Raw genomic sequence first — 13,941 nt, forward strand, 5'->3', positions numbered from 1 at the left:
TTTGTTTGTTTTTGCGCACAAAAATATATAGTGAAAATAAGAATTTGGAGCCAAATTACAGGTCGGCGAAAATGACTTTAGAAAGATGGCAGCATCATTATTTTATTTTACACATAGATTGATAGGCCTATTAGTAAAATCTGTTGACATTTGCAATCTTTGTTGCATTATATGCCAACGGTGACCGTTCAAAAATGGAGGGGGAGGGGGGGGGTGAGGGGGGGGCTCAAAAAGTAGGCCTATTAAAGATCTCTAAATATATTTTTAGATTCTGGTTCTTAACAAACTTTTCTTTTAGTCTCTTAATTTTTAAGGCCCAACATGGTTCATTTCCAGAGATATGGTGATTTCAATGTGGCTCCATGAGTAAATTGGTAAATTGTAGCTACACATTGCCAGGGGTCAAAAACCAAATGTGGGTCACTTTGCATACAGCTGATACGTTTGTCTTTTAAAGAGGAATATTTGAAGAACGCTGAAACTAGAAATGTATCTCATTGTCCCTCTCGGTTAAAATTGCATTCTGGGGGCAACACAATATGACCCAAAGGGCACTTTACTATTAGTGATTAAAGTGGCAGGGGTTCAAGCCAAATTCACTCTGGTTGTCTAAACATCTTTATGTTATATCCCAGAAGGCAAGTTGGTCTGATGTGAACAGCTGCACATATAACAGTGTCACCAAATCCAGCAAGGCAGCATTGCAGTTTACTAAAATCCATTACCTCCCTCTATTTCACACAAAATAGATTTATTATTCACTCTGATGATTATATAAAAAATATATTTAATATGTTAATACTAATTTATTTATATAATTTATTGTGTATCTGAGAAAGCATTTTATTAATACAGTTAAATACAGTTTAAAGTAAACTAAACATTCTACCATGTATCATTCAATACGATGTTTTCCTTTTTGATGTGCTTTTTTAATGGTTTACCAATAATTCAGGCTGTAAACTGACTTTAATTGAAAATGGAATTATTACTAAAACAATAAAAGCACGTTTATACATTTAATTGTTTTTCAACATAATCTATAGCCTGCCTATTAAAATAAATAAAAAAATAGAGTTTAAAAAGCACCACACTGAATAACAACGGTCTTTGAAAACCGCCTCTTTTTAAATCAACAACAGCTCTTTTTTTTTCATCCAACAGACAGACTCCCAGCATTCCTTGCGCGCGGAATGGCGGGTACTGGCATGTAGTGGTAAACTATCCTGCACATTCTGCCCGTCTGCCCGTGGCCGTCATGTCGTCTTTTGTAACAGAAGTGCTCGCCAGTTCAGGTAAACTGGAGAAGGATGACCTCGCCTGCAAAATCTCCAAACTGTCTCGGAAAGTGGAAGAAACTAAGGTAAACAGTAAAGTCAGCTAACCAGCTGTCAAACCCGAATATAACTTATAAATCCGCGTATAACGTATACAATATAGCCTGAGCTAACTTGACGATTAAATTAATCAATGTTAAATTCGTTACTTTAAAAAAGCAGAAGGAAAAAAAAACGTGATTATTCAGTATATATGCATCTCTTTTGGACTCATGTTAGCATACATTGACCGTTAACCAAAGCTCTTAATGTGCGACTAACGCCTTTCTCGTGACATATGAAGTCATTTAAGAATAATAAACGTTTAATAAGATTCGTTGTACAATGAACTTTGTGTTAATTCGTGTTTTTTAATAGTGAACAGAGGGGTACTGATGTGACTTTGGCAGGCTGACGTGTCATGCTGCTGATATCATTGCCTGTTAGTGCCAGCCTGTCTTCAGACAAACAGATTAAATGACGCAACTGTGTGTTCTTCTCTGGTCTTGAGAGACATTATTGACATAATATCTGTCTGGGATCTGATTTTTAGCAGACTTGCCTTTTTGTGTTTCATTTGTGTTTATGTTGCAGGACTTACGCTATATGTCTAACAAGATCATCTTACATTCAGAGTTTTTTCCTGTAATGTATTTAATAAGAAAATAAATGTCTTATGCTTCATATTTGTTATCTGAATTGGGGAGATCCATTTGTTTTCCCATGTATTAGTGGAGAAGTGTAACGCTGGTCTTCATTTACATCAAAACCTGATATGCATTTAAGTTTTTGCCATTGAGTTTAACCCTCCTCTTTTTTTCCTTACAGGAGGAGGTTACAGACATGATAAATAAAAAATATATCGAGTTTATACCCAGTATGGAGGGAGCAGAGGAACTTTTGGACCAGGTTGAATCCGTTTCCAAAGACATTGATTTATTGAAAAGCTGCATTGATAATGAGGTACTTTATTTCACTGTTAATAAACACTTACGGTTCAGTTTCTAATCATAAAAGAGTGACTCTTATAGTAGTTAAACATGTCAACTACTAAGTGTTTGCATTTACAGGTTCAGCAGAACCTCCACGATGCCGTAACAGAGTATGCCAAGCTTAAACAGCAACTAGAGAAAAACACTGCTGTAATAAACCTGCTTCAGCATCTCCAAGAGGTAATGCTGCTGGGATTTTGTGTATGCTTAGAGGATTTTCTAACCATAAAGCTAGATTTATGTCTTAAAGAATGTGCATGTGTGTCTTGTGATGTAAATGATTATGTAGAAAGAAAGAAAAAAGCTCACAATAATTAGCTTGTTTACTTAAGTTCAGGCACATGCTTTGTGTAACAGGAATATTCTCTCATTATTTTCATATGCTCTTTAAGTTTGACACTGCAGTAGAGGAGTATCACAGGGCCTTGCAGGAAAAGAATTATGTGGTTGCAGCAAAGCAGCATGGAACAGTAAGTCACATTCAACAATACATTCACATTACCAGTTTGTGAATTTAACAGGTTTATTTAATTTTTAAAGCAAACCAAATTTTAGGGCTTCTCATTCAGTTTAATAATTTAATTAGTTTATTGGCATATCATGTAACTTATTTGCTTTACATTTTAGTCGATTAACTGCCCTATGAATTACTATGCAAAATCTTACTGTGCTAAGGTGCTTAATTACATATTCCTACTTGCATTATACAGGCACGAGCAAGTGTTGATGCCCTGAAAGCATGGAAAGACACCGAGTTGCCTTTAGTTCGGGCCCTCAGCTCAGAGATCACAATACAGAGAGAGAATCTCATCTACCACCTTGGAGAAGAGTGGCAGAAACTGGCAGTCTGGAAACTTCCTTCCACTAAAAGTAACTTTTTTACTTTAAAGTCAGCATGGTTTGAAAATTCACCCTCTTTATTTTCAAACGCATGTTATTGTTCTTATTGTGAACGATTCGTCCATGCTCATGTTTAGTTTTTAAAACTTTTTTGACATCATTTTTCATTAAAGGCATGATATGTAAGATTTTTTGATTAAAATATCCAAAAACCACTAGAAAAATTTTATATATTTTGTTGACTTGTGTACTTCCATTATCCCAAATGTTTCCAAGAATGTTTAAGTCCAAAGAAATAAGCCATTTTAACCAGGAGACAGACCGTGACTGTGCATCGCAATATAACATGTGTTCATGTTTCATGTGTAAAAAAAACACAATTTACTTATCTGTATACTGCTGTTTTCACTGTCCTCAAAACGGCCTGAGAATTTCCTCGTTCTATGAAGTCCCTCCTTCAGAAACACGTAACGAGTTCTGATTGTGCCAGCGGTTCCCGTGTTGTGATTCGACAGCAGCTTAGGGCACGCAGAGCGCACGTGCACCGGAAAGGTCACGCCTCTCACCATAACGGGGAGATGAACGCGCTCAAACTACAGCCCCTGAAGGCCAAACAAAGGTGATTTGACTCCGGGATGAAAATAATATCGTCTGAACGACATGGCGACAAATGCAACCGAACCGAACCGAACGCAACACTTCCTCTTCTCCACGAGGGAGCAACAAGACCACGCCCCCTTTTTCGCGTATTCTTGTGGGCGGAGGTTAGTCGACAAACTGCTCTACTGACGTAATTAAAGCAGGATATACAGGGATGTAGTCCAAACCGGCCGTTCGCTGTAGGCTTTGAAAGGGAACTTCTGTTAAATAAAATATCTCGCTTGGCATTGAACTTTGAGCTTTATAATTTTACAGGTATTATTTATGCTCTAACAGCAACATTACACACTAACTAAAGTTTGAAAAATGGGATCACGAAGAACAGGACCTTTTAAATCTTGTTTTCACATTTTCACAAACAAGTGTCTCATAGTAGCCACCGAGCGCACGCACAGAGTAGCATTATAACATAACTTTCAACACACTCAAATGTATCTAATATGATAAAACAGCGGTGCGTTGCCCCTCATACGCACGTGCTGAAGAAGCCAGAAGCGGTTGTCTGCAGCATCATAAAAGCTCAGCGAACTCAAGGCGTCATCAAGCTGCACTTTTGTTTTGAATAAGCGACCTTGAGCGGCGAAAAGTTACATATTGCGGTTATAAATTCCATACTTCTCCAGACCCAAATTTCCAAACTTTTAGACCATATTTATCATGAAGCATTTGATATATAATACAGTCATCTGTAATGCTTTTATTTTCAGAAGTGAATATATGCAGGTTATAAAGCGTTTTAGTTCAACAATAGTTTTTTACGAAGTGATAACATGCACTTACATTATGAGACGAATCTAAAACGCTTTATAACCTGCATATATTCACCTCTGACACATCAGTTGGATTCTTTAAATGTGCTTTGATGTTGCACTTGCACGATCACCAAACAGCAAAGTACAGTCTGATTTATATGATTGTTTGCTCCTTTATCTGTTCTTAGTGAGGTTCAAAAGAGACTCGCTTATGGTAAAGACAACAGTTTTGCGTAATAAAAATGTGCCCCTTGAATTCATTGTCGTGTTCAGTCAATAAACGATCACTAAACTGTTGCCATGAAAACACTCTGCTTGTAAGACAAATTTATTTTTAGAAATTTTATATAAAAAAAAAACTGAATGGTGGCAATAGTCTTGCAACCCACATTTTTTTCCATACTCTGTTGTCTTTTTTCCATACTTATCCAGACCTGGAAATTAGTTAAATTAAATTCCATTCTTTTCCAAACTCGGACATCATTTTTAATAAAAGTGTCATAAATTGATCTTCCAGTGGAATGTCAGACTTCTTCAATCATTTAGTCAGCTTAAACTTGCCTCTTTCTTACAACTGACTTCAAGCTTGCAATCAGTTCTGCCTCCACCTGTCATACAATTTTTTTCTTTTTCAATAATGTTTCACTCTGTTTTAATCCGTTTCATCGCATCTTTAAGGCTTTTTTTATGTCTCTGATACATGCTTGGTGGTATCTGAGTAAAGAAAAGTGTTTTTTTTTTAAAAGTATTTTGCCTTGGTTTGATTTGTTTTGATCTCCATATTTTAGCTGAGCTCACTAGCGTGAAATCTTTCCTGAAGACAGCGCTTCATTTGAACAGAGGAGGATCTAAGGCGGATGAGTCTGTCCCACATGCTCTTCTCCCCAGCATTCTCCAGGCCCTCTCCGTTCAAGGAGAGCTTCATAAAAAGATTAAACTGTTTGGTATGAACAAGTTTTCGTGTTACAGCCCATTAGTACCTCCGCATTGCTTTGTTTATATTTTGGTCTGTTATTTGACTGCCTGATTCTTTGTCAATCCTTTAGGCCAAGTGTTGTTCAAGTACATGCTGAAGCCTCTAATCATATACCCCTCGTTGACGGTTGAAGTGAGCAGTCAGACTGAGCAGGGTGCAGTCCTGACCCTGCAGTGTGAAGAAACCAAAGCAGAGCATCCAGACCCCAGCCAGGTTTACACCCAAGTGCTCACCGTACTTAAGACGCTACATGAACACCTTTTTGGTACGTGCAAAAAAATCTGAAGAAAATAAGATGGTGGTTCTGTTTACCGCAGACATTGTAGTTATCACTAATTATAATGCATACGCCAGGGGCGTAGACATAATTTCAGAAGTGTGGGGACAAAAATGTCAAGTCTAATACCAGGTTTTGTTTTCTTATCATTTGCTTTTTATTGGCTAAGAAATCTAATAAAGTGCTGAACGATAACCGATAATTTGTATTCTATATTTTCCCCCCTATATTTCTAATGACAATTTTATGATTGGTTAGGTTTTTTTTATCACAGAGTAAGGCAGAAAATATATTTTCTATATAGTTTCTGGTCTGCAGTATGTCAATAAGCATTGCATGGTATCATATTGTTATATAAATTCCCCAAATGGCTTGAAAAACATGCATAAAACCATATATCGTCACAATCGTGTTTTGTCTTCACGTTTCATCCGTTTAAATGTTTCTGTCCATATAAGGTATTTCCTGTGAACAGCATATGTTATTATTTTCTGTTTAGGACTTTCATTATTAAGTACTTTTATTTTTAATGAACAATCATATAACTTAATATATAATAATTATATACTTAAAATGCAACACTCAATTTTATACAATATTCTGTATAACATGGGGTCCCTAGCCTGTCACTTTAGCCAACTAAAAAGTTGAAGACCCCTGCACGAGACATTGCATTGCTTGCAATAGGCTTATGATGGGATTTATTTTGTTTTCTTTCTTCAGATGTGTCTATCGACGAAAAGAAAGTGTCTGAGATTTTAGGAGACCTGATTTGGGAGGAGATGTCGGAGTGCATCATTCGTGAATGCTTGGTTCATTCCATTCCGACTAACAGCAGTCAGCTAGCCGAGTATAGCGAGGTAAGATTGCACAAGTCTGTCAGCATGAAAACTGCACAGCATTCTTTATAATACAATATTTAATCGTGTTCCCAGGTCATTAAACAGACAGAGAATTTCGAGAACAGTCTAAAAGAGATGGGGTACCTCGCAGGGGACTCAACAGACCTCTTGAAATACGCCAGGAATGTCAACTGCCACTTCGCAAGCAAAAAATGCCAAGATGTCATTGTGGCTGCACGAAAACTGATGACTTCTGAGATGCACAACACAGTGAAAGTAAGACCTATTAAAGTTCTCTCATTTTAATTAAGCTACAAAAGCTTTTTGGTGACAGTCTTTTGTGTGCTCTTTGTGTCCAGATCACTCCAGAGTATAAGCTCTCTATCCCTAAACTACCGAGCCCCAGTGGAGAGAAGGAGAGGAAGGAGGCGGGTAAGAAAAGTGGCCATTACGATCAGCAGAGCCTGGAAAACGAGAAGCAGTTGAGTCCCAGTACTCTATGCCTGCCTGTGTGTCGCATTAGTGAGTCAGTGCAGCAGCTAATGGAATTGGCCATACAAACTCTGTCTGAGGCGGTGGGCAGCTCTCCCCAGTGGTACGTAGCAGGCAGCCATTACAATTAACCATATGCACCTTCTAGGGATGCCACAATTCTCAATATAATATTGAACCGTTCGGTACGGCATTCACGGTTCAATACGCGCTTGTGAATTGCAAATTACAAATTCTATAATTTGCCTCCATCCCAATACTGAACAACGTGACATACATTCACATCACAGGTCAGTGGTAGAGTTATACTCACGGAACACTATAGTTATTCACAATCACCAAAGTTCATTATTTGCATGCGTTTTAAAGCCTTGCCGGTTTCATTCGCGTGCGCGGTTTTAACATGCGCTTTTCTGAGTGCGCGCACTAAAAGCCTGTCAAACATGTGATTACTGGACTAAGTAGTCGTCTTACTGCGCTAATACTGTCAAATACACACAAGGTTAACATAAACACAGTCGGTTATGTCTAAAGTGAAAGTAAAATCGCAATCGTGTTTTTATATTAGATGCATGCAGGTCTTAAATTGACAACAGGGCAATAGTGAACACGTGGTCCTTAAAGGGACAGTTCACCTCTAAAACGATGTCATTATTTACTCCCTCTAATATTGTTCCAAACCTGTATTCATTTCTCGATGACAGAATTAAAATTTTTGAGTGAAATATCCCTTTAATGTTACAACAACAAAAGACAAAGAGAAAATCACTCACTGCTCTTGACTTAAAAACTAATACAGTAGCTTTAATGAGAATCAGTGTATATTTTATAGTGAAGTCTATGTAGTCTTTTATTTTTTCATTCATTCAATTTCATACTTAAATGCTGCTGTACAGCTCTGAGCTGCCAGTGTAAATCTTTATATATATTTATTTTATATTATACTATACACTAGGAATGTGTACAAGGGTTTTTTTTAAGTAAAGTTTTAAGTTTAAGTAAAGTTTTAAGTTTAAGTTTTTCAATTATTTTAAGTAAAATAAAGAAAGAGTATTGCAATTAAAAAGTAGTCTTTTTGCTCTTTAACCTCTTGCTGTTCCTGTCGCCTAACTGTGCGTTCACACCGCCGCCGGCGAGAGCGTCAAACTTCGCTCTGGCCGCCCTGCCATCGACGCTGTAGAAGATTCGTGGACGCGCTGCCGCTCTGACGTAGATCGAATGCTTGGTCTTTTTTTAAACTGCATTTAAAGGGGCTGCAAAGCAAACACTCATGTTGATCGGCGTTTGTGCTGACTGACCACAGGTAGGGTATGACCGTATAATATAACCTCATGAAATCATTTAAATGTGAAAGTTTAAAAAAAGCAGATCGATGGAAAGAACTTAACAATTATAGTTACATGTTTGCTAACGAAATAAACCAATTAAAAGCCATTTGTGTGGTGGATAAATAAAGTTGCGCGTCTTCTTATCAAACCCGCCGCACCATTTGATCAGTCTCTCCTCTATTTTGCTTGGGAACTAATGTGGTCGGAACCGAAGTTTACAGCGCTGCGTTCTCTAGAATCATCTCAAGCGGAGCACTACTACATTCCCATTGGTTGCCGCCGGCTGCCGCCGAACCGCGTCGTAGCTCATAACCATAAAGTTGACCTGACTTCAACTCTCCTCGACGCCCAAATCGTCCAAGATGTGCCGCGCCACTCTCGCCGGAGCTCGCCGCCGGGCTCCCATTGAGAATGAATGACTTCCGGCCACTTTGACGCTCTCGCCGGCGGCGGTGTGAACGCACAGTCAGAATAGAATAACAAAAAATGTATGTGACAAGCCATCAGAACCGAACCGAAAACCGTGGTTAAAAACCGAGGTATGTATTGAACCATGGACTAACTGTATTGTTGCATCCCTAGCACCTTCCTGGTTTTCGATAAGCCATCTTAGGAATTTCCGGTGAACTGTAGGCTGGCATTCTATACTCGCTGTACATGGTTGATTTTTTTTTTTTAATGTTGTATTTATATTTTAATGTGTGTTTTTTTTAAATATATTTTAATGTGGTTATCATACTTGCCTAATTTGCCAATAAACCACTTTTATTGATTGTAATAAAGACGAAGCTAATGGGAACATTGGAATAAGAAACACAATGGGCCTCATTCATGACACTTTTGTAAATATATGAGCAAATTCTGAGTAATTTGCGCATAAAATGGACATTTACGAAAACTCGCCTCATATATCTCGGATTTGATAGTTAAACGTGTGTATATTAATGAATTCCAAACATTCGGACGTGCGTGCACAATCATTCATAATTAGCATAATCCCGCCCATGAGTTACAACTGCAAATGACGTGTGCAAGGAACACTGTGGAATCTTCTGGACTTCTTTCTCAGGTTTGGCTCCAATATTTTGCATAAATGCTAAAGAGACTAATTGGACATATGCCTAGCAATAAATATTAAATTATCATGTGTCCATCAAAGTATTTTAGCCAGCTAAAAAAGCCTGGTGCGCTTTTGAAAATGGCCAGCTGGTGGCGCTTGAAAGCGCTTTGCAAGGGCAGCATTTTTCAATCTGAGATACTTTGATTGCTTTAAATATGATACAAAATATGGCAGTAATGTGTTACTAGTATCTCATTTTGAAGAATATTACTGAATATAAAAAATGCAGTAAAAGCAGTATTAACTTCTCCATTATTGTTGTTCAGTCAGTGTACAAGTGGGATGATTGGTCGGTGTAGTTTTTGTCCCGCCCCTCCTCCACTGTGATTTGACAGCCGGGTAAAAAGTGAAGTGACGAGCACTGCCTATTACCCTACGTTGAACAGTAAAACATTTTTTTAAAAACGGGTCAAATCAACTCTTGAAATATTATTATGGTACATAGTGCATCAAAATGCAATGTCGTCAGTTTGCCTAAATTAGAACACAGAACATTCAAATGTTTTACGCACCATTTACACGTGGTAGGGAGCAGGTGTAAATTTCTATCGTACCAACTAACATTTTGAAAATACGAACATTTTCGTGAATCCGAAAATTTACATCAGAGCGGCTTTACGAACGATTTGCACACAAATTTGTTCTGCTCGTGTTTCATGAATGAGGCCCAGTGTCTGTAATTGGACACTCATACGGAACGTTTTCCAGAACTTGCTATTTTTAATGTGATATACAAAAACATTATTTGTTCATCCTTCTGAGATTGTCCCCATTTGTAAAACCCAATTTTTCAAGATGTTGGAAATGCAACATTTGATAGAAAACACTTTTATTTAAAAATACAAAAATAAATGATTTACCACTATAACCAGGAGATGGCGACAGGAGTCATATTAGCCATTTCCAGTAATTTTCCATATGATTTTGAATAAATATTAAACATTTATAAAATCACTAGGGTTAAAAATAAATTGTCAAGATGAACTATGAAGTACTCACAAAGTCTCATGGAAAAACAATACTTTTTTTGCGAATGAATTACACTGAATGCTAGCATAATCACTGGGCAACACAGGGCAAGGCAAGCCCACTGATTTAGGCACACCTCCAATTTTGTTCAATAAATCTAACTAAAGTGCACAATAAATCTTTAAAATACAGTGTTAGCTTTTTTTTTTTTTTTTTTTTTTTTTACACGAAAGTGTGAAAGCTGATGGTCGAATTTACACTGAGGGACGTGCCTTTTTTAATGTTGTCTTTACGTTTGAATAACTAAATGAATGCTAGGCCTGGCTATTTAAGTGGCTATATTCTGATTATAAACTAAGTATTACACTATTGATGCTGTTAAAGCTACACCAGGACATTTGAAGATACAGACACATCAACTGACATCAAGTGACATTTCACCGGAAGTTTTTCAGCTGGCGTATATCATTGTGGAAGTTCTTAAAGGATTAGTTCACTTTTAAATAAACTTTTGCTGATCATTTACTCACCCCCATGTCATCCAAGATTTCCATGTCTTTCTTTCTTCAGTCGAAAAGAAATTAAGGTTTTTGATGAAAACATTCCAGGATTTTTCTCCATATAATGGACTTCAAATAATGGGTTCAAGGTCCAAATGACAGTTTCAGTGCAGCTTCAAAGGGCTTTAAACGATACCAGACGATGAATAAGTCTTATCTAGCGAAACGATCGGTCATTTAAAAAATAAATAAAAAAAGTTTCAGTTTTAAAAGCACAAATGCTCGCCTTGCTCTGTTCTGTGATGCGCGTTCGTGACATCATCCAAGTGCAGCGCAAGCAACCACAGTTTCGGTCGCTCAGGATTGTGTATAGGAAATCTATGAAAAGTCACAAATTTCTGTCCTGACGAAAATTTTCTTTTAGGCTTTCTAATATAAAAACACCCAGGATACGCACACGAAACGGGCATTTTAAACGATAAACTGACACAAAGACATTTGAATACATCCAGAATCCTGGAATGTTTTCATCAAAAACCTTAATTTCTTTTCGACTGAAGAAAGAAAGACATGGACATCTTGGATGACATGGGGGTGAGTAAATTATAAGCAAAAGTTTATTTAAAAGTGAACTAATCCTTTAAGAACGTTCTGTGCATATGGTCAATTAAGCACGCATATGTTTTTAGATGAAAAGCTGTGAAAGCTGTAATTGCAGTGCTACATAAATGTGGTCTTTTTCTTTCAGTGCAGTCCAGCTTTTCTACACAGTTCGAAACATTTTTCACCTGTTCTATGATGTTGTGCCTACATATCACAAGTAAGTTGGTCTATTTTTATAGCAGTATTCTTGGTATACTAGGTTTTGTTTTTAATTGGTATACTGGGTTTTTGCTGTTTTTATAACTTAGGGACAACTTCCTGAAGTTGCCTCACTTGGCGGCCATCCAACACAATAACTGCATGTTCATCGCTCATCACCTTTTAACCCTGGGTTTCCAGTTTAAACCTCACCTTCCTTTGAAAGATGGAGTGTCTTATTTTGTAGACTTGGTCCCAGGTTTCAGAAGACTAGGTAAGGGCACGCTGACATGTTTTATGAGACTGTTTAGATGTTTTTTTTATTATAAATGAAATTAATACTTTTATTCAGCAAGTATACATTACAATTGATCAAAAATGACAGTAAAGATAATACAAAAGATTTATATTTCAAATAAATGCTGTTCTTTTGAACTATCTATAGGTGCTCGGTGCTTTGTGGCACAAATGAACGTTCAAAAAGCTGAGATGTTGGAGAGACTGTCCACTGCACGTAACTTCTCAAGTTTGGATGATGAAGACAATTACTCTGTAGCCAGCAAGGCTATCAGACAAGTATGATCAAACAACACATTCATTTCTGAATAGACAAAATATTCTTTTGCAGCTTAAATTTAGGTAACTTGTCGTCACTGGGTTTTTTTTATTGCTGTTGTGTATTTTAGGTAATTCATCAGCTGAGGAGGTTGGGAAAAGTTTGGCAAGATGTCTTGCCTGTGAACATATACTGCAAAGCCATTGGGACTCTCCTCAATACTGCAATATCAGAGCTGATTAATAAGATTATGATGTTGGAGGTAAGGCAATACATAATGTTTTTGTTGTTTTGGATGGGACCACCAAACTATTTGATTTGTTAACCAATTGCTCTCATTCCAGGACATATCCAATGTCGACGGTGAGCGACTGCGAACATTGTGTCAAACCATTATAGAGGAAGGGCCACTGGTCTTTAATCCATTGCCAGATGAAAACAAGAACAAAAAATATCAAGAAGCGGTTCCAGTCTATGTAAAGAAATGGATGACCTTAAAGGAGATCTCCATGGTGCTAAATGCTAATCTACAGGAAATAGTGGACAGGTCATACACTTCTTTTATATTTGATTCATTTTTAGGAGTGTGTCTGTTTGTTTTTTGTCATTGGGAACTGAGGAATGATGTATTTTGTTTATAGATTTAATGGAGCTCACGTTTTTGAAAAAATAAATACATATATATACTTTTTTTTTTTAGGTGGGCGGAGGGCAAAGGACCTCTGGCAGTGGAGTTCTCCTGTAATGAGATGAAGAGCCTCATTCGTGCCCTGTTCAAGAACACAGAGAGGCGAGCAGCGGCCCTTGCTAAAATTGTCAAATAGACATCCAAAAGACCAATGCACTTCCAACGCAACATAATGCTACATGGAGCTTTTCCTTACATATATTGTGTTCACTATTTTTCTATGCTTTACAATAAATGCTGTTCTAAGCACTTGCCTGTTCCTTACGTTATCAGTATATGAATTACTACTTTGAAAATACCTCAATAAACTGCAGCAATGGCACATGATTTTGTTTTAGGATGTCCAAAGTTTTTCAATTTACAATTCACCCCAAAAAAGAAAATTGTCATGTTGTTCCAAACCTGTATGACTAAAAATAAGTCAAACATGAATGAAAATTTTAGGCAGAATGGTATCAACTTACTGCCTCAGGCTTTCATTCTCTTTGTGTTCCACGGAAGATAGAAAGTCATACGGGGTTGGAACGACATAAGGGAGAGTACATTTTATTTATGGGTCAATTTTGAGTCTCAATACATAAGAAGTGGAAGAATGCAAAGTGGTCCAGACAACTTCTGGATAGAAGGTGTGGATGAACTTTTACTTGACTGCGCTTTTACGTCAAAGCTTGACACTTTACGGCACCGGCTTTGACAGCTTGAAAGTTGCCATGTATTTATAATCAGAATCCACCCTTTCAAAGAGCAATCATGTACAACTTAAATTTGTTCAAAAATACATATATGTGTGAGTGTGTCATAATATATATATAACATTTTATACTTATAACTA

At 37.2% G+C, this 13,941-nt stretch overlaps 1 protein-coding gene across 1 annotated transcript; it reads left to right on the forward strand.

Moving 5' to 3' along the window:
- Positions 1 to 1,147: 1,147 nt before the first annotated feature.
- On the forward strand, positions 1,148 to 13,440 carry zw10 (zw10 kinetochore protein). The gene is made up of 16 exons (XM_079834397.1): positions 1,148 to 1,363; positions 2,145 to 2,279; positions 2,387 to 2,488; positions 2,701 to 2,778; positions 3,019 to 3,178; positions 5,349 to 5,504; positions 5,607 to 5,801; positions 6,537 to 6,673; positions 6,749 to 6,931; positions 7,015 to 7,250; positions 11,813 to 11,884; positions 11,976 to 12,139; positions 12,311 to 12,441; positions 12,552 to 12,683; positions 12,766 to 12,968; positions 13,122 to 13,440. The coding sequence occupies exons 1-16, from the start codon at positions 1,259 to 1,261 to the stop codon at positions 13,243 to 13,245; spliced, it is 2,313 nt and encodes a 770-aa protein (XP_079690523.1). The 5' UTR covers positions 1,148 to 1,258; the 3' UTR covers positions 13,246 to 13,440.
- Positions 13,441 to 13,941: the final 501 nt, after the last annotated feature.

Source organism: Gobio gobio (assembly GCF_949357685.1).
Source record: "Gobio gobio genome assembly, chromosome: 14".
NCBI lineage: Eukaryota > Metazoa > Chordata > Actinopteri > Cypriniformes > Gobionidae > Gobio > Gobio gobio.